Source organism: Salvelinus namaycush, chromosome 34 (assembly GCF_016432855.1).
Source record: "Salvelinus namaycush isolate Seneca chromosome 34, SaNama_1.0, whole genome shotgun sequence".
Classification (NCBI taxonomy): Eukaryota; Metazoa; Chordata; class Actinopteri; order Salmoniformes; family Salmonidae; genus Salvelinus; species Salvelinus namaycush.
The window spans coordinates 11,403,966-11,426,337 of NC_052340.1; the positions used below are offsets into that span (position 1 = coordinate 11,403,966).

At 42.8% G+C, this 22,372-nt stretch overlaps 1 protein-coding gene across 1 annotated transcript in view; it reads right to left on the reverse strand.

The window, feature by feature from the left end:
* Window positions 1-19,078, reverse strand: part of LOC120029060 (myelin protein zero-like protein 2) — a 35,021-nt gene extending 15,943 nt beyond the window's left edge. Inside the window, exon 1 of the mRNA XM_038974360.1 lies at window positions 18,880-19,078. Coding sequence (XP_038830288.1) covers window positions 18,880-19,006 — 127 coding nt within the window. The 5' untranslated portion in view covers window positions 19,007-19,078. The remainder of the gene's footprint in view (window positions 1-18,879) is intronic.
* Between the last annotated feature and the right edge of the window lie 3,294 nt (window positions 19,079-22,372).

The following is a 22,372-nucleotide window of genomic DNA, read 5'->3' on the forward strand; positions in this document are numbered from 1 at the left end:
ATTTTTGGAAATTCACAGAAGTCGTGACATCATAACACAATCATCCAAACAATCATGTTCAAAGGTTTTTCCCCAGGTGCATGAACAATGAGGGCATTTACAGGGCATTTTGGGGGGGGGGGGGGGGGGGGGGGGCCCTGGAGGTCGGGGGCCACGGGGCACATGCCCTGGGTGTCCGTGCTCTGGGTGCCCTGGGTGCTCGTTTGGCCCTGGACATTTACTGCAATGTAGCTGAGAACCAATGGTCAAATGCTCAAGACAGGCTTGATGCAAACTAGTACCTTCCAATCGTTATGTTTTTTCATTAATTTAACTAGTTTAATTTTATTGTTGTAATTATATCGGTATATTTATATTTTGGATCAATGGTTGTGTGGTGAGACATGTCTACAAATCAAAGTGAATGCACAATATAAGGTTTAGAATAAGACTTGCTGCATTACAAGTGTTACCAGTGTGGCGTTTTGTACTAAGTGTTTTGAAATTTCACATTCTTGTTAAATAGCAACAAAGCGAATGAAAAAACCTGTAATAAATGATCTTGGCCCCAGTTAAATCAGAAGCCCGGCTTATTCTGTTCAGGTGTCGTCCGAGTTAAGATTGCCCTGTTTGCTTTGTGTTCTTTCTTTGTGTGTGTGTGTGTATGTGTGTGTGTGTGTGTGTGTGTGTGTGTGTGTGTGTGTGTGTGTGTGTGTGTGTGTGTGTGTGTGTGTGTGTGTGTGTTTGTGTTTGTGTGTGTGTGTGCGTGCGTGCGTGAGTGAGTGCGTGTGTGCGTGTGTGCGCGTTCATGTGTGTATTCTGCACACTTATAATAGTCTCCAGACAACGCTACACTCTTAGAAAAAAGGGTTCCAAAAGAGTGAAACAATTTCAAAGATTTTCCTTAGTTACAGTTCATATAAGGAAATCAGTCAATTGAAATAAATTCATCAAGCCCTAATCAATGGATTTCACATGACTGGGAATACAAATATGCATCTGTTGGTCACAAATACCTTTAAAAAAAATGTGCCTCACAATGAGCCTCAGGATCTTATCACAGTACAATTGTGCATTCAAATTGCCATTGATAAAATCTAATTGTGTTCGTTGACATTAGCAAACCACTCGCGCACACGACGCCATACACATGGTCTGCGGTCGTGAGGCCGGTTGGATGTGAGGCCGGTTGGATGTACTGCCAATGTACTTGCAGCGATGTACTGCCTCTAAAACAACGTTGGAGGTGGCTTATGATAGAGAAAAGAACATTCAATTATCTGGCAACAGCTCTGGTGATCATTCCTGCAGTCAGCATGCGAATTGCAAGCTCCCTCAAAACATGAGACATCCGTGGCATGTTTTGTGACAAAACTGCAGATTTTAGAGTGGCCTTTTATTGTCCCCAGCACAAGGTGCACATGTGTAATGATAATGCTGTTTAATCAGCTTCTTGATATGCCACACCTGTCAGGTGGATGGATTATCTTGGCAAAGGAGAAATGCTCACTAACAGTGATGTGAACAAATTTGTGCGTATGAAACATTTCTGTGATATTTTATTTCAGCCCATGAAACATGGGACCAACACTTTACATGTTGCATTTATATTTTTGTTCAGTGTAATTAGAAGAAGTGTTCTGTCCCGTTAAAATGGATGGCCAAACCACATTTTGTAAAGAGTGCAATACCCCTTTTCTATTGGTATGCACCATCGGTGCTCTTCAACCCAATGACCAAGCAGAACATGACCTAGTACTCTAAAACCTCTGGGAAGATATGAGCGGTAGTACAGGGTTGTATACATTAGGGCACACCATACCAAAACGTTTTGCAACATAAAACAAAAATATGCATATAAGGGAAATACCTAGTCAGTTCAAATCAAATCAAATTTTATTTGTCACATACACATGGTTAGCAGATGTTAATGCGAGCGTAGCGAAATGCTTGTGCTTCTAGTTCCGACAATGCAGTAATAACCAACAAGTAATCTAACCTAACAATTCCACAACTACTACCTTATACACACAAGTGTAAAGGGATAGAGAATATGTACATAAAGATATATGAATGAGTGATGGTACAGAACGGCATAGGCAAGATGCAGTAGATGGTATAGAGTACAGTATATACATATGAGATGAGTAATGTAGGGTATGTAAACATAAAGTGGCATAGTTTAAAGTGACTAGTGATACATGTATTACATAAAGATGGCAAGATGCAGTAGATGATATAGAGTACAGTATATACATATACATATGAGATGAGTAATGTAGGGTATGTAAACAGTATATTAAGTGGCATTGTTTAAAGTGGCTAGTGGTACATTTTTACATAATTTCCATCAATTCCCATTATTAAAGTGGCTGGAGTTGAGTCAGTATGTTGGCAGCGGCCACTAAATGTTAGTGGTGGCTGTTTAACAGTCTGATGGCCTTGTGATAGAAGCTGTTTTTCAGTCTCTCGGTCCCTGCTTTGATGCACCTGTACTGACCTCGCCTTCTGGATGATAGCGGGGTGAACAGGCAGTGGCTTGGGTGGTTGTTGTCCTTGATGATCTTTATGGCCTTCCTGTGACATCGGGTGGTGTAGGTGTCCTGGAGGGCAGGTAGTTTGCCCCCAGTGATGCGTTGTGCAGACCTCACTACCCTCTGGAGAGCCTTACGGTTGTGGGCGGAGCAGTTGCCGTACCAGGCGGTGATACAGCCCGACAGGATGCTCTCGATTGTGCATCTGTAGAAGTTTGTGAGTGCTTTTGGTGACAAGCCGAATTTCTTCAGCCTCCTGAGGTTGAAGAGGCGCTGCTGCGCCTTCTTCACAACGCTGTCTGTGTGGGTGGACCAATTCAGTTTGTCCGTGATGTGTACACCGAGGAACTTAAAACTTTCCACCTTCTCCACTACTGTCCCGTCGATGTGGATAGGGGGGTGCTCCCTCTGCTGTTTCCTGAAGTCCACAATCATCTCCTTTGTTTTGTTGACGTTGAGTGTGAGGTTATTTTCCTGACACCACACTCCGAGGGCCCTCACCTCCTTCCTGTAGGCCGTCTCGTCGTTGTTGGTAATCAAGCCTACCACTGTAGTGTCGTCCGCAAACTTGATGATTGAGTTGGAGGCGTGCATGGCCACGCAGTCGTGGGTGAACAGGGAGTACAGGAGAGGGCTCAGAACGCACCCTTGTGGGGCCCCAGTGTTGAGGATCAGCGGGGTGGAGATGTTGTTACCTACCCTCACCACCTGGGGGCGGCCCGTCAGGAAGTCCAGGACCCAGTTGCACAGGGCGGGGTCGAGACCCAGGGTCTCGAGCTTGATGACGAGTTTGGAGGGTACTATGGTGTTAAATGCTGAGCTGTAGTCGATGAACAGCATTCTCACATAGGTATTCCTCTTGTCCAGATGGGTTAGGGCAGTGTGCAGTGTGGTTGCGATTGCGTCGTCTGTGGACCTATTGGGTCAGTAAGCAAATTGGAGTGGGTCTAGGGTGTCAGGTAGGGTGGAGGTGATATGGTCCTTGACTAGTCTCTCAAAGCACTTCATGATGACGGAAGTGAGTGCTACGGGGCGGTAGTCGTTTAGCTCAGTTACCTTAGCTTTCTTGGGAACAGGAACAATGGTGGCCCTCTTGAAGCATGTGGGAACAGCAGACTGGGATAAGGATTGATTGAATATGTCCTTAAACACACCAGCCAGCTGGTCTGCGCATGCTCTGAGGACGCGGCTGGGAATGCCGTCTGGGCCTGCAGCCTTGCGAGGGTTAACACGTTTAAATGTTTTACTCACCTCGGCTGCAGTGAAGGAGAGCCCGCAGGTTTTGGTAGCGGGCCGTGTCAGTGGCACTGTATTGTCCTCAAAGCGAGCAAAAAAGTTATTTAGTCTGTCTGGGAGCAAGACATCCTGGTCCGCGACGGGGCTGGTTTTCTTTTTGTAATCCGTGATTGACTGTAGACCCTGCCACATACCTCTTGTGTCTGAGCTGTTGAATTGCGACTCTACTTTGTCTCTATACTGGGACTTAGCTTGTTTGATTGCCTTGCGGAGTGAATAGCTACACTGTTTGTATTCGGTCATGTTTCCGGTCACCTTGCCCTGGTTAAAAGCAGTGGTTCGCGCTTTCAGTTTCACGCGAATGCTGCCATCAATCCACGGTTTCTGATTTGGGAATGTTTTAATCGTTGCTGTGGGTACGACATCGTCAATGCACTTTCTAATGAACTCGCTCACCGAATCAGCGTATTCGTCAATGTTGTTGTTGGACGCAATGCGGAACATATCCCAATCCACGTGATCGAAGCAGTCTTGAAGCGTGGAATCAGATTGGTCGGACCAGCGTTGAACAGACCTGAGCGAGGGAGCTTGCTGTTTTAGTTTCTGTTTGTAGGCTGGAAGCAACAAAATGGAGTCGTGGTCAGCTTTTCCGAAAGGAGGGCGGGGGAGGGCCTTATATGCGTCGCGGAAGTTAGTATAACAATGATCCAAGGTTTTACCAGCCCTGGTAGCACAATCGATATGCTGGTAGAATTTAGAGAGTTTTGTTTTCAGATTAGCCTTGTTAAAGTCCCCAGCTACGATGAATGCAGCCTCAGGGTGTGTGGTTTCCAGTTTACAAAGAGTCAGATAAAGTTCGTTCAGGGCCATCGATGTGTCTGCTTGGGGGGGAATATATACGGCTGTGATTATAATCGAAGAGAATTCCCTTGGTAGATAATGCGGTCGACATTTGATTGTGAGGAATTCTAGATCAGGTGAACAGAATGACTTGAGTTCCTGTATGTTGTTATGATCACACCACGTCTCGTTAATCATAAGGCATACACCCCCGCCCCTCTTCTTACCAGAAAGATGTTTGTTTCTGTCGGCGCGATGCGTGAAGAAACCAGCTGGCTGCACCGACTCCGTTAGCATCTCTCGAGTGAGCCATGTTTCCGTGAAGCAAAGAACGTTACAATCTCTGATGTCTCTCTGGAATGTTACCCTTGCTCGGATTTCATCAACCTTATTGTCAAGAGACTGGACATTGGCGAGTAGTATGCTAGGGAGTGGTGTGCGATGTGCCCGTCTCCGAAGCCTGACCAGGAGACCGCTTCGTTTGCCCCTTTTACGGCGTCGCTTAGGGTCGCCCGGCTGGGATCAGATCCATTGTATTGGGTGGAAGGCAAAACACTGGATCCGCTTCGGGAAAGTCATATTCCTGGTTGTAACGATGGTGAGTTGACGTTGCTCTTATATTCAGTAGTTCCTCCCGACTGTATGTAATGAAACCTAAGATTACCTGGGGTACCAATGTAAGGAATAACACATAAAAAAACAAAATACTGCATATTTTCCTAGGAACGCGAAGCGAGGCGGCCATCTCGGTCGGCGCCGGAAGTCCACAAGGGGAGCCGGAAGTCCACAAGGACTCCACAAGGTACAACTGAATGCATTCAACTGAAATGTGTCTTCCGCATTTAACCCAACCCCTCTTAAACAGAGAGGTGCATAGGGCTGCCTTAATTGATATCCACATCTTCGGCACCCAGGGAACAGTGGGTTAACTGCCTTGCTCAGGAGCAGAATGGCAGCTTTTTACCTTGTCAGCTCTGGGATTTGATCCAGCAACCTTTCGGTTACTGGCCCAACGCTCCTACCCGCCAGGCTTACGGGTAATCCCTTCTTATTTCAGTTAGTTTTCTTCTGTTTGGTGCCTAATGAATATGACCCAGGGTCTATAAGGTCCTTTAGGGGCAAACACTTGAACTAATATGGCACGCAACCAAATACAGTCATAATATTAATCGCTCCGATCTCTCCTCCCTCCTGTGCTGAGAGAGTTTTTGATATGGCTATAAGCCTCCCTCAATGTGAGCAAGACAAAGGAGTTGATCGTGGACTATAGGAAAAGGAGGGCCGAACAGGCCCCCATTATCATCGACGGGGCTGAAGTGGAGCGGGTCATGAGTTTCAAGTTCCTTGGTTTTTACATCACCAACAAACTATCATGGTGCAAACACACCAAGACAGTTGTGAAGAGGGCACGACAACACCTTTTCCCCCTCAGGAGACTGAAAAGATTTTGGCATGGGTCCCCAGATCCTTAAAAAGTTCTACAGCTGCACCATCGAGAGCATCCAGACCGTTTGCATAACCGCCTGGTATGGCAACTGCTCGGCATCTGACCGTAAGACGTTACAGAGGGTTATTGCCCAGTACATCACTGGGGCCACGCTTCCTGACATCCAGGACCTATAGTGCCTTGCAAAAGAATGCATCACCATTTTTCCTATTTTGTTGCATTACAACCTGTAATTTAAATAGATTTTTATTTGGATTTCATGTAATGGATATACACAAAATAGTTCCAAATTGGTGAAGTGAAATGAAAAAAATAACTTGTTTAAAAAAATTCTAACAAATAAAAATGGAAAAGGGGTGTGCGCATATGTTTTTAACCAGGCAAGTCAGTTAAAAATACATTCTTATTTACAATGACGATGTAGGAACAGTGGGTTAACTGCCTTGTTTAGGGGCAGAACGACAGATTTTTACCTTGTCAGCTCGAGGATTCGATCTAACAACTTTTCGGTTACTGGCCCAACGCTCTAACAACTAGGCTACCTGCCACCCCTTAAAGGATTCACCCCGTTTGCTATGAAGCCCCTAAATAAGAGCTGGTGCAACCAATTACCTTCAGAAGTCACATAATTAGTTAAATAAAGTTCACCTGTGTGCAATCTATGTGTCACATGATCTCAGTATATATACACCTGTTCTGAAAGGCCCCAGAGTCTGCAACACCACTAAGCAAGTGGCACCACCAAGCAAGCGGCACCATGAAGACCAAGGAGCTCTCCAAACAGGTCAAAGTTGTGGCGAATCACAGATCAGGGTTGAGTTATAAAAAATATTTGAAACTTTGAACATCCCACAGAGCACCATTAAATCCATTATTAAAAAATTGAAAGAATATGGCATCACAACAAACCTGCCAAGAGAGGGCCGTCCACCAAAACTCACGGACCTAGCAAGGAGGGCATTAATCAGAGACGCAACAAAGAGACCAAAGATAACCCTGAAGGTGCTTTGTGGAGCTTCACAGCGGAGATTGGAGTATCCGTCCATAGGACCACTTTACACTCCACAGAGCTGGGCTTTACGGTAGAGGGGCCAGAAAAAAGCCATTGCTTAAATAAAAAAATAAGCAAACACGTTTGGTGTTCGCCAAAAGGCATGTGGGAGACTCCCCAAACATATGGAAGAAGGTACTCTGGTCAGATGAGACTAAAATTTAGCTTTTTGGCCATCAAGGAAAAAGCTATGTCTGGCGCAAACCCAACACCTCTCATCACCCTGAGAACACCATCCCCACAGTGAAGCATGGTGGTGGGAAACTGGTCAGAATTGAAGGAATGATGGACGGCGCTAAATACAGGGAAATTCTTGAGGGAAACCTGTTTCAGTCTTCAAGAGATTTGAGACTGGGAAGGAGGTTCACCTTCCAGCAGGACAATGACCCTAAGCATACTGCGAAAGCAACACTCAACTGGTTTAAGGGGAAACATTTAAATGTCTTGCAATGGCCTAGTCAAAGCCCAGACCTCAATCCAATTGAGAATCTGTGGTATGATTTAAAGATTGCTGTACACCAGCGGAACCCATCCAACATGAAGGAGCTGGAGCAGTTTTGCCTTAAAGAACGGGCAAAAATCCCAGTAGCTAGATGTACCAAGCTTATAGAGACATTCCCCAAGAGATTGTAATTGCTTATAGAGACATTCCCCAGGAGATTGTAATTGCTGCAAAAGGTGGCTCTACAAAGTATTGACTTTGGAGGGGTGAATAGTTATGCACGCTCAAGTTTTCTTTTTAAAAATCTTATTTCTTGTTTGTTTCACAATAAAAAATATTTAGTATCTTCAAAGTGGTATGCATGTTGTGTAAATCAAATGATACAAACCCCCCAAAAATCTATTTTAATTCCAGGTTGTAAGGCAACAAAATGGCCAAGGAGGTGAATACTTTCGCAAACCACTGTATATACTAGGTGGTGCAAGAGGAAGGCCCACAAAATTGTCAAAGACTCCAGTCACCCAAGTCATAGACTGTTCTCTCTGCTACTGCACGGCAAGCGGTACTGGAGCGCCAAGTCTAGGACCAAAAGGCTCCTTAACAGCTTCTACCCCCAAGCCATAAGACTGCTGAACAATTAATCAAATGTCCACCCGGACTGTTTACATTGACAACCCCCCCCCCCCCCCTTTCTTTTTACACTGCTGCTACTCCCTGTTTATTATCTATACATAGTCACTTTACAAATGACCTCGACTAACATTGACTCGGTACCGGTGCCCCCTGTATATAGCCTCGTTATTGTTATGTTATTTTCTTGTGTTACTTTTTTATTTTATAATTTTTTAAACTTTAGTTTATTTAGTAAATATATTCTTAACTCTATTTATTGAACTGCATTGTTGGTTAAGGGCTTGTAAGTAAGCATTTCACGGTAAGGTACCTGTTGTATTCTGCGCATTAAATTGGATTCGATTTGATTGGACAATGCATGCATCCCTCCCGTGCTGAGAGGGTTTTTGATATGGCTATAAGCCTATGGGTCCATAAAGACTGGATGCTTGTTCATCTAATGAGTTCACGCATGTAGCTGGGAAAACAGCTGCTGGGCTCGGCTCCCCAGGAACCTGTATTTTCCTTATCAGCAGTGCAGATGGCTTCCTGTAGGCCACATTACCAGTAACCAGCCCCACTGTACATTAGACAGAGAGGGCCCTCCTTCATCACCAACACCAGAGGAGCGCACCCAGTTCCCCCTGGCCCTAATGTGTTTTAAATTGCCCAAAATCATTGAGGGGATCTTTTGGGTGGCGGTGGCTGGGGGGGGGTTGGTGGCGGCAGACTGATTGGGCCTGCCTCAGGAAATTGCAAAATTCTCAGGGACGAGAAAAAGGTCTCTATTTACGTGCTCCGAGCTAGCTAGCTTGGCCTATATCAGTCCCAGTTAATGACCATTGCTGGCAGAAAGAGGACGAGGAGGAGGAGGCTCAGACCTGTCTGTCCACAGCAGACTCCACACTGGCTTTTGTTGTGAGGGGAATGGGGCTACCGCACATAGGCCAGCATCACCCTCCTTCCCCAACACATTTATCTTCCACCAGGAAACTGGAGCACGGAGGATGGGGGGGGAGTTGGAGAGCGGAAAGGGAAGGGGAGGTAGACTAAAATGGTTCTCACACAGTACCTATTTACAGTAGGTTCATCCAAACTCAAGTATGTTAGGTAATCATCTTAAAGATCACACTATGAGATGCAGACCATTTGAATGTGTGTTACATTTTTTTATCATATTTCCTTTCATTTATTAGGAGCATAAATAGCACTTATTTCTGTGGCACTAAATAATTGGCCCTGATTTCATTCGGAGATGCAGCAGCTTTCTTTCTGATGCCAGTGTTACTGATTAACTGATTAACAATGACTTCTCATAAGGGTTTCTGAATCTAATGTGGGTTTTAAGAGAGATAAAAAAAAGCTTGTAAAGTGTGTACCAATTACTTTAATAGCATGTCATATACGTTATGCCTTTCACATTTAGAGCATAAATGCTATTTAATGAGGAATTAGTGACAGTTACAATTGCAAAATGGCACATTACTCAAGTGAAAGCAATTGTTGACATTATAAGCTGCCTAGCTAGCATATTTGGTTCCTTGGAAGTTGTGGGAATGTATGTTTTTGGTTTGCCATTGGATCTGGGAATGAGGCCATACAGTACGTTTGGTAAAACGGAATGTTTTTTACACGTTCTGAGAACAGAAGTGAAAATTTCACCTGTTCTGGGAACTTACATTTTTAGGTTGAAGCGAGGTTCTGACAACGTTTTACTATGGTTCCCTGAACATTTTACTGGGAGGTTTTGATAATTTATAGGTTAGTTGAAGGTAATTAAATACCGCTCTGAGAACACACCGATTGCTTAGTTTGTGTTAAATGTTTTTAACTCCAAGCACAGATAGGTCACAAGAAAATTTATTTGATTAAGCATTAATCATGCAAACATGTTTCTTTTTTATGGTGTCACGGCATCAATGGGATTCAAATCTATGATCTTCTGTTCTGTCGCCATGAAAACAGTCCACTACGCCACCAGGATGGAGCTCGCATGCCATGTATTTCATTTTAGTCTATTCAAACAGACCCCATTTCAAAGGAAACAAGCACTCACCATGTACCAACGAATGAGTGTGATCATACTACAGTGGTCCCTGCAGCTTACCCTCAAACCGGTGTGATTAGAACACTTATTTAGAACGTCCAGTTTTGACTGACGCAACAGTCAGTGTTTCAGCTGGCCACACTGTTTTTTTCACAGAAACATTTTGCACAAACACAGTCCTTACAAAGTTATGTCCTGAATGTGACCAGTTTATTTTTGGAAATTCACAGAAGTCGTGACATCATAACACAATCATCCAAACCAGAAAATGTAGGATACATTAGTCCTAGCGCTAACTGAGGAAAGATTGACATAACACAAGCGGTCAGAAACTACAATATGAATTAGCTAATAGAAATTCCTATTTACAATTCATCACATCACGGGTGAGTTCACCATTGATCATTTCGAAGAGAGAAGTTTGTCCGGCTCAGAAAAGCCTCAAACATAAATTGTCTGCAACAGTGAAATGGAGTTAATGAAGAAAGGGAACACACTTTCTAAAAATCGAATGTAATCCGACGATGGGTAGTTTGTGCGCGCCACCATGTTTGTAATTTGGGGTCAACAAAAGATAACAGGAGACAAGATAAGTTTGATCTATTTGCAGTATGCATGTTGAAAGGGGTGTTTCATCTACGATCATTCACTTCCCTTCATTCACTTCCGGATGTTTACTCAAAAGACGAGTGAACCATTCCATCACCTCATTATAATATCTTTGGTGTGACAGACATTTACGTGACACCCAGAATGCATTGTATAATGTCAACAAACATGGCGCCACACATAGCTGGCAAATAGCTTAGCATTAGCTCATCATAATTAGGTAAAACCTTCAAAAAAGTATTTTACACACATCATAGGTATCCATTACAATCTATGCAATAATCAGAATGCATTATTTGTCGCCAGCACTTAAAAACATGTAAATAGAACTGTAAATACATTATGCTCCATACATATATACTGTATGCTACAGTAGAAACACTATACAGAAAATAAGGCACTTACTTTGATAGAAAAGCACACATGTCCAATGTTATTATTTGTAAGGAAAACAACAATGAAGGCAATGCGAGCGCCAGCCAGAAAATGTGCCGCACTTGGAAAAAGTTTGTGCAAGACTACGCAAATGTATGCAAATGTCTGCGGAAAGACTCAGGAATGGCTTAGGCTCTCCTTGAAGAGAGAAGTTTGTCCGGTTCAGTAAAGCCTCAAACATAAATTGTCTGCAACAGTGAAATGGAGTTAATGAAGAGGCGGAACACACCTCAATTCCAACTGTTGTTAGAAAATAAAACTTGAAATTGACAAGTTGAAACAGCCTATAGATAATTTGCATTCAGCCCAGGTTAACTGTCCTGTTGCGTAACAATCACATTTTGGAACAGTGAGTGCATTCTGACATCACGTGCATAAAACAACTCACGCTGGTGCTACTGTTAGAGATATTTGGAACTCGTGTGTGAAAAGGTTAAGATCAGGTGTGGCCAATGAGTGGGAGCGGCCAACACACCTGAACATACTTAACAAGATAGAGGATAGAGTTTTATTGACGCTGAGAACAGAATGTATATGTTTTTAAATAACATTCTTATAACGTTCTTTGAACATTACTAATGTTTTCTTGTTTTTTAAAAGTTTTCTTAATGTTCTGAAAACATGACTTTAAATAGAACCATGAGAACCTGCAGAAAACATGCTGAAGGACTGAAATTCTCACAGAAGAACGTTGTTTCTTAACGTTCTCGGAATAATTTGAGAACATTACTTTAAATAGAACCATGAGGAAACATGTAAGAAACGCGATGCTGAAGTAGTGAAATTCCCACCTAAGAAACATATGGTTCTCAGAACATTATGCCCTAGCTGGGTATCCTGCACCATTCCCAGAACCTTGTGGGATGTCCTGAGAACCATATGTTTCTTAGACTCTGGTGAGAGCATGGTTGTCCTCTAATTATTTGTCCTATAATAATTTTTTTATACAACCTTCCCAAAAGATTCTGGGAAATGTGCAGGATACCCAGCTAGTGAATAATGTTCTGAGAACCATATGTTTCTTAGGTGGGAAATTCAATACTTCTGCATAACCTTTCTTTATGGGAATGGTGCAGGATAGTTGCTTGGCTTTGGAACATTCTCAGCACATTTAAGGAACTTCACCAAAAAAATGTAATGGTATTTCATTACTTTATCAGAACGTTTCTTAAAAGTTCAAACATTATTACATTTAATTTCAATTTTAGTAACGGTCTACGAATGTTCTCCAACTGGTTTGACATTGGGAATGTTCTCAAATAGTTCAGAGGACATTAAGAAACAATGTTCTTCTGTCAGTACTTCAGCATAATGTTTCCTACAGGTTTCCAGATGGTTATATTTAAAATAATGTTCACACCTTGTTCCGAGAACATTAAAAAACAACGTTATTCTGTGGGATTTTCAGTACTTCAGCCAAATGTTTCCTACAGGTTTCCTCATGGTTCTATTTAAAGTAATGTTCTCAAATTGTTCCGAGACGTGAAGAAAACTTTCCATTAAAAAAAAATATATATAATTGGTGTTCACAGAACGTTAATAAAACCACCCAGGAAAACTTTTAGGAAACCATAGTAAAACTTTGTCAGACCACAATTCGGAGCATTTCTTGATGTGGTCATTCCTATTCTCGACACAGATGATTTGTTTACATAGCAGGTTAGGATAATTAACGTCCCAGAACCAATGGGACACCAAAAACGTACGTTCCCACAACTTCCAAGGAACCAAAGGTGCTAGCTGGGACACTGTAGGGGAATTCAGTGGGAACAGCCAGAGAGATTGGAGATGATGATATTAAGGGGATGTTTATTTGTTTGTCCGTCTTTCTGTCCGTTGGGCTCGTTAGCTTGTTTACGTTTCGAATTGGGACTTTGACTTCTAGCGTCTACTGACCACACCCATTGTCCATTTTTTTCATGGCTTATTAATAGCTAGCTATGTAGGGAAAGGGACATATCGTGAGGATGCCAGTGCAGTAGACTTGCAGTATGGGCTTGCAGTATGTCGCAGACAAGATAGACAGAAAAAGTAGGAATACCCATGTCAAGAAAGTATGAATATTCCACATTCTGTGAGTCATTTTCATACTTTTGTAGATATAATTTATTATAGCAGTGACATACTTTGGGATGAACATGTTCCTTCAATTGCTCTAAATCTGTTGCTTGAACCTGTCAGTATTATCTTCTCCCTGCATATCTTTTAGCCCGAGATCAGTTTATCTTATCTCTCTCTCTCTCTCTCTCTCTCTCTCGTTCTCTCGCTCTCTCTCTCTCTCTCTAGTCTATAAGGTCTCCGTGAATAACTGCATACAGTAGCTATTAAATCGGTGTTATGGCTCTATATGTGTTTTTAATCATCAAATAACATCAATCAATCAATCTGCTGCATTATAGTCATTGATTGATTAATGTGTCAGTCTCCAGTAGAGAGTGCATGTGGATGTTATCAACACAGTACAGAGTACCTTCCTTACCAAAAAGACTGTTGAAATGTACCGTAGGTGCAAATCTAACGAGTTGTTGTTACTTAATGTGAATAGAAGGTGGGTTTACATTGGATCTGGAAGAACAATGTAAGGCAACTCAACCAATCGGCACGGCTCTCCTCTCGGACTTGGGAAATTGTGTTCATTACAATATTTCCTAGATCGTGTCTATGTTGGTTTTTCTTCCCCTTTTAGGACCAGACTCCTAGTTCGCCGGACGAAACCTGACTCTCTTACAGGGGTGGAGAAAGAAACACTTGGGCCGGGTCTCCTACACACAACAACACAAAGCCTAAGAAGACTACAAAGACTCTCCTCGCTCCTTTGTGGGCAGAGATTTCACAAGCACAGGTTACGTTTACAAGAGCTCTTTCATAGTGGGAGGGAGGAGCTGAGTTTAGGTAACAACCTGCGTTCACAGGCCAAGCTACATACTCTCACTATCACTCTCACTCTCTCTGTCTCTCACACACACACACGGTGCATGGGTAAAATCACCGGGGAAGCCAATCCAGAAAAAAAGCCATATTACAACCTATGTGTTGTCATAATTGAGTTGTTTACTCTATAACCTGTTAGTTCATATGCCTTGACACAGTGATATATAGGCCTAAGGCCGAGACAATAAGAAGACACAGTGGCAGAATAAATTCAACCACACATTTGTTTGATTACAAAACCGGAGAAGCAACATCTGTTCATTGAATTCCACAAAACATATTGCAAGTAACAAACAGTTACATGACCTACAGCATGGTCAATCAAGTTAATTTTTCAGAGATTTTTGGACTACTAAACAACTATTGATTTAAAACCACAGAGAGTTAGCGCAAGTTGCAAAGAAAACAGGAGCAGACTCCACTATTCCAGCACCATTTCAACTTCTCTGTCATACAGTACACACTTTTAGTTTGTGTTATCCTAGGCTACCTGGCTAAAATAGTTGCTTGCTAACCTAACTTCCTTCCTTTCATACACCAGGCCAGCTAGCTAACATTAGCCTACTACATCTAGCTACATGTTGAACTTCCATCCTATCAGGCCAGGGGCACAATGTATGAATTTAAGGTTGGATTTAAGGTTGAATTTACTAAATTCTCCAGTGTGGAGAATCAAGTAAAACCATAAGTCCAAATCCATATCTCTATCCATGGCTTATTTAGGAAAGGGACGATTGTAGCTAGCTATCTAGCCACCGGAGGACAACAACACAATGAGCAGCAACAACAACAACAAAAAATCTGTCAATAATGACGTTTAGCTTGTGATGTGATTGTTCTGAAGCCAAATCCAAACTGGCTTCCCTAGACACTTTTCTTTTGGTGGCCCGGACCATTTACATCTGAGCTCACTCAGTTTAGGTCAACGCTAATTGGCTATTTTTTATTTTTTTTATCAAGGGAGGCCAAATGCTTGCTGGCTTCCCTTGCATTCAATGCTACAGGCGGCAACAATGCCATGCTCTTTATGACCAGACAGCATCAGATACGCTACACATACTGTCAGAGACAGAGGGGCACTGTTTCACCCGCTCGGATGCTTTCTCCGGTGAGATACATTCAGCCTCTTGCGAAATGAAGGAAATGTATGAAACACAGAAAGACGAAAGATACATGATTTAGTTAATTTTTTTCTTGGTAAATTTTGGGGGGGAAGAATGGCTTCCATTGGCATCCATGAATACATGCCACTGCACACACATCACACACAAACTCTTGCTCTCTCCCTCTCTCCCTCTCTCCCTCTCTCCCTCTCGCTCTTTCTCCACCCCCTTCTCTCTCTCTCTACCTCCTGCCCTCTCTCCCCCTTTTTTCCGAATTCAGGGGTGAACTGACAGACTACAATTCATCTTGTAGTATTGGCCAGGAAAAGTGTTTTTACGATAAGAAAGGATAAAAGTTGAATCCATCAAACCTCCTCTCCCACCTCGGCCTCAACACTGACTCAAGTAGTTCTCCACAGATTGTTGTTTTGGAGTAAAGTGCATTTTTTAAAGTCTTTTAAGTGGGCCTAGGTCCAACGCAACAAATGTACTACCACCCACACCAATAGCACTCTAATGCTTTGGAGAAAACTTTTCCACACACCATATTTACAGGTAGCCATAGAGCCTTCGGGGTGGGGATAACTCTGGAGCAGATATTTGAATGGATCAATGAATTTTAAAATGTAATTTTGCCTCAGGGACTCCATAAAATATATTGGTAACACTTTACTTGACACCCAGTGTCATAACACGTTATGACACGGTCATAACATGTCATAAGATGTCCTAACAGCTGACATAACTTGTCATAACTTGTCATAATATGGCCATAACACTGTCATGACCCATATATTTACACCTGTTGTGACATATATTGCGTTATTTTATGGCTGGTTATGACACCTACATAAGAGTGTCAAACTCCACATTTATTCAATTGAGGTTTTCGCCCTGCCAAGAAGTCTCCTCTCGTTTAAAAGTTTGTTTCTTAAATCCTTTGTTGTTGTTGTAATGAATTCTTTACAGTCCTGTTTTTTTAGATCATATTTTAAACAACTTGTAGAATATACACTTTATGACACTGTCAAGAAGCATCCTGATCATCATAATCATATAAGCCAGATAGGCCTATCACGTACATGCCCTCATGTCAGTCATCAGTCAAGGTGTCTTGTCCTGCTCCTGAAATCTGCTCCTGCATTCATCCCAGTCATCAGCAACGGAGCATTGGGGTAGGCGCATGTCTGACATCAATGTGTGCGCAATTACAATGATAATTTAATATGGTCAGTTTAAAAATGTTATATAACATAAACATACTGTTGACATGTAGACTATGGTGTAACGGAATGTTTTGCCTTGTGTGGTAGGTTTGTAGGTGTTGCTTATGTAGGTGTCATAGCCAGCCATAAAATAACACAATATATGTCACAGCAGGTCTAAATGTGGCGTGACAGTGTTATGACCGTATTATAACAGGTTATGACAAGTTGTGTCAGCTGTCAAGTAGTGTTACCAACATGGTACATTACTTAGCTGTTTCCAGATGAATGAATTATCAACATCAGTTGAGTCAGATGAGCTATCTGAAATGGCTGCAACTGGTTTGTTTTTCCTGAGGAAACCCACTAGTTAACTGGAACTTTCGTTTACATTATTGACAAATAGTTTGGAGAAAAACAGAACTTTCCCCCACAACAACTTTGTCATGCACAGGGAAGTAGATATGCCATCAAATCATTGTTTCAGCTTAGGGCCAAACCCATTCTCATGAAAGAAATAATCAGGAGTTTTAAGAGTGGCTTTGCAAGGCCCAGAAAGCAGTTTCACCCTTTGACTTTATGAGGTTAGCTTATAGGGTGGAACTTGAGATAGACCAAGTGGCTATCAACTGTGCCCCTGGGCTGCCCATTCACTTTATGCATAAAAAGTGTGTTGACTGTTTAGCATGTCAAAACACTTTCCTTGGTGATATTAACCCTGAACTAATAACAGTGGCGCAAAAGAAGTGGCCCTTCTCTATTATGGCAAATTACATGTGATCAACTATGCTAAAATGGCCAACCAAATATCTGGAGGTTACATAACCAGCACAGGCAGGCAATTCATTATTGCTCTGAACACGTGCGTGTGTGTGTGTGTGTGTGTGTGTGTGTGCGTGTGTGCGTGTGTGCGCGTGTGTGCGTGTGTGTGTGTGTCAAGATGGTAAACAAGGATTGTCAGGACAAGCTGACACATGCATGATTGTGTGTCCATGAGCTCTCAAGCTCATGGAATAGGCTGGTTGAGATGTAGGAAAGCAAAGAAAGGAAACGTAGGTATACATTATGAAAGGAAACCCCGTCATGGCAAGAATGAACATTTATCACCAATGGCAGAATATCACGTAATGGTTAAGAGAGTATTGTGATAGCTTCCTGTTGATATTTTAGCTAAACAGGGGAAACAGGGATATTTACAATATCTAAACAACTTCTCTCTTTGGCCTAGAGTTGTCCTAAACAACCTAGAGGGAATTAATGAACTCCTCTTTAACAAGATTGTTCCTCAACAGTTGTGCATAGTGCTGACACCAGCGTAGTCTTCTGTAGTGCCGAGGACAGGCATGAGACTGATTCTTAACCTAAATGCAAGATATTTGAAAAATTCAAAATGATTCCCATGGGTGGAGGGGTATCATGTCTGCGATAGTCAAAAGTGTCAACAGTTTGTTGCTCAATATTGCCAGTAAATTGCTCAAGATTGTCTATCTTTATTTGCACAATTAGTCAGGCACTCTGTTAATATGAATGAATTATTGCTTGGCACATGATGTCAATGTAAACCTAAGCAGCTTGCACCTATGCATATAATCCCCTTATAGCACACAGTTGGACACTTCCAGAGATTATGTCAAGGTTAAATAGGCCTACTTTTCTCAATACGCCTAATGTTCTCTACTGTTCTCCAGAGGAATATCAGTGACGCTAACTGCAATTAGTCTAGCTTGCTCAGTTGTATACATGATAACTAAATAGCCTACAGTTTGACCTATTTTCATTGTAATCTGTTTATTACATATCCACTGAGGTTCTTTGTGCATCTGCCAAGATAGTAGCTCATATGAGCCACTAGTGACATCCTTTGACTTGTTCACGGGAAACAGGTGGACCTTCCTACAGGGCAGTCAAAATCTCGGATCCATTTGCTAGCACGCAAGCACGGATACACATTATCAAAAGCAGGAAACGAATTATGTTGCATGAAGCCTCAAGACAATGTGTCTTTGCCTCAATACCGACAAATACGGTAAAGTCATTAAGGGGATAGGCAAGTTGCATTGTATAATCACGTCGGAATGCTCAGACGACCAACCCTATGCCAGCGCGTGGACCCAAGTTCCCACTTCACTTAACGCACCAGTATGAGTAAATGTTTTCACCACTTTACTGGTCTAATGCATAGAACAGCTACTCCCTAATATCACCATACCTTCGTAATGATGTGTCGAGTGAGGGATGGAGGAGAATAATTACTGATCAAACATAATCTAACCATGTGATCTAAAATGCTATAACCAGATATTACTAATAACCACAATTACTGTTCTGTTGGACTAGTTTCCATTGTTTGGATTCATTCAAAGTTAGTAGAGTAGGCCTATAAATCGAAATAACTTCAGCACACTCACCTGAAGTTGCTAGTCCGGAAAAGAGGACGAGTAGATAAAACCGTTTTACGCACATTGGAAAAGGTGTCCGGAGTCGACCCAATTGACCAGACCCTTGTGGAGTCCCCACCAACCCCCCGAATAACATCTGAAGGGACTGGACACTTCGATTCTATAAACTCGGTGAACTATTCTGGACCTGTAGTTTAGACTGTCTGTAAACCCCAATCCAACACGCACTGACTAGCAGTCTCAGCCGATATGGGACACGTCTCAACTCGCCACTGCCTTCATCGTTTCGAAGCCCTCCCACCGGGGACCTTTTCCAGGCAGAGTCATAACATTTACTCCATTCTTATGAAGTTGAGGTTGACAAATCTTCTTGTCCATCCTGTTAAGACACTACATTATTCGGATTCCACCCACTAGGCACACACTAGTTGAATCAACTTTAACGTTGTTTGAACCAAAGTGGAATTAACATCTCTGTCCAGTGGGCATTTTTACTGTCATTCCATTCCAAGACTGCATTTCTGGTGCTATTCATGGGTTTTGTTCACTGTTGAGTTAATCCTATAGCACTTCTCCTCATATCTCCTCTCATCAATGATAGGTTACTTGTAAATGCATTGAGACCAGACCATAGTAAAAAATAAGGTTTTTGTTCCCCATACAGTGCATTTGGAAAGTAGTCAGATCTCTTGACCATTTACACATTTTGTTACATTACAGCCTAATTCTAAAATGTATTGAATAGTTTTCCCCCCTCATCAATATAAACACAATACCCCATAATGACAAAGCAAAAACAGGTTTTTAGAATTTTTTGCATATGTATTAAAAATCCCAAACTGAAATATCAGATTTACATACAGTAGAAGTCGGAAGTTTACATACAATTAGGTTGGAGTCATTAAAACTATTTTTTCAACCATTCCACAAATTTCTTGTTAACAAACTATAGTTTTGGCAAGTCGGTTAGGACATCTACTTTGTGCATGACACAAGTAATTTTTCCAACAATTGTTTACAGACAGATTATTTCATTTATTATTCACTGTATCACAATTCCACTGGGTCAGAAGTTTACATACACTAAGTTGACTGTGCCTTTAAACGATGCAAGTTTCTGTTTGAAAAAGCTAGCCTTTACTTTCCTAACTGCCTGTGTATATTGGTTCCTAACTTCCCTGAAAAGTTGCATATCGCAGGGGCTATTTGATGCTAATGCAGTACGCCACAGGATGTTTTTGTGCTGGTCAAGTGCAGTCAGGTCTGGAGTGAACCAAGGGCTATATCTGATCCTGGTTCTACATTTTTTGAACGGGGCATGCTTATTTAAGATGATGAGGAAAGCACTTTTAAAGAATAACCAGGCATCCTCTACTCCTTCCAGGATACACGGGCCAGGTCGATTAGAAAGACCTGCTCGCTGAAGTGTTTTAGGGAGAGTTAAACAATGATGAGGGGTGGTCATTTGACCGCAGACCCATTATGGACGCAGGCAATGAGGCAGTGATCGTTGAGATCCTGGTTGAAGACAGCAGAGGTGTATTTGGAGGGCAGGTTGGTTAGGATTATATGTTTAGAGGAAAAAGGGGAAGGCCTGCAAGCCGAAGAACACAATCCCAACCGTGAAGCACGGGGGTGGCAGCATCATGTTGTGGGGGTGCTTTGCTGCAGGAGGGACTGGTGCACTTCACAAAATAGATGGCATCATGAGGATGGAAAATGATGTGGATATATTGAAGCAACATCTCAAGACATCAGTCAGGAAGTTAAAGCTTGGTCGCAAATGGGTCTTCCAAATGGACAATGACCCCAAACATACTTACAAAGTTGTGGCAAAATGGCTCAAGGACAACAAAGTCAAGGTATTGGAGTGGCCATCACAAAGACCTGACCTCAATCCAATAGAAAATCTGTGGGCAGAACTGAAAAAGCGTGTGCAAGCAAGGAGGCCTACAAACCTGACTCAGTTACACCAGCTCTGTCAGGAGGAATGGGCCAGAATTCACCCAACTTATTGTGGGAAGCTTGTGGAAAGCTACCCGAAACGTTTGACTCAAGTTAAACAATTTAAAGGCAATGCTACCAAATACTAATTGAGTGCACAATGGGTAGAACAAGTATTTGATACACTGCCGATTTTGCAGGTTTTCCTACTTACAAAGCATGTAGAGGTCTGTAATTTTTATCATAGGTACACTTCAACTGTGAGAGACGGAATCTAACACAAAAATCCAGAAAATCACATTGTAGGATTTGTAAGTAATTAATTTGCATTTTATTGCATGAAATAAGTATTTGATACATCAGAAAAGCAGAACTTAATATTTGGTACAGAAACCTTTGTTTGCAATTACAGAGATCATACGTTTCCTGTAGTTCTTGACCAGGTTTGCACACACTGCAGCAGGGATTTTGGCCCACTCCTCCATACAGACCTTCTCCAGATCCTTCAGGTTTCAGGGCTGTCTGTCACGTTCTGACCTTTATTTCCTTTGTTTTTGTCTTTATTTAGTATGGTCAGGGTGTGAGTTGGGGTGGGCAGTCTATGTTTGTTTATCTATGTTTTTCTATTTCTGTGTTTGGCCTGATATGGTTCTCAATCAAAGGCAGGTGTTAGTCATTGTCTCTGATTGGGAACCATATTTAGGTAGCCTGTTTTGTGTTGGGTTTTGTGGGTGGTTGTCTTCAGTCTTCGTGTGTCTGCACCAGATAGAACTGTTTCGGTTTCGTTTATGTTCACCTTTATTGTTTTGTATTTCTTAGTGTTCAGTTTATGTTTGATAATAAACGTAATGGACACTTACCACGCTGTGCATTGGTCCTCTGATCCTTCTAACTTCTCCTCCTCAGACGAGGAGGAAGACGACAGCCGTTACAGAACCACCCACCAAAAAAGGACCAAGCTGCGTGGTAACGGGCAGCAGCAGCAGCAACAGGAGCGGCAGCGATATCTGGAGAGATGGACTTGGGAGGAAATACTGGACGGCAAGGGACCCTGGGCACAGGCTCGTGAGTATCGCCGCCCCAAAGCTGAGCTGGAGGCAGCGAAAGCGGAGAGGCGGTGGTATGAGGAGGCTGCACGAAAGCGCGGCTGGAAGCCAGAGAGGCAGCCCCCAAAAAAATTGGGGGGGGGGGGGGGGGGGGAACACGGGAAGTGGTGTTAAGCCAGGTATGAGACCTGAGCCAACTCCCCGTGCTTACCGTGGAGAGCGTTGTACCTTGCAGGCATCGTGTTATGCACGGTGTCCCCGGTGCGTGTGCATAGCCCGGTGCGGTACATTCCAGCACCTCGTATCGGCCGGGCTAGAGTGGGCATCGAGCCAGGTGCCATGAAGCCGGCTCAGCGCATCTGGTCTCCAGTGCGTCTCCTCCGGCCGGTGTACATGGCACCAGCCCTACGCATGGTGTCCCCGGTTCGCCAGCACAGCCCAGTGCGGGCTATTCCACCTCGCCGCACTGGCCTGGCTACGGGGAGCGTTCAGCCAGGTAGGGTTGGGCAGGC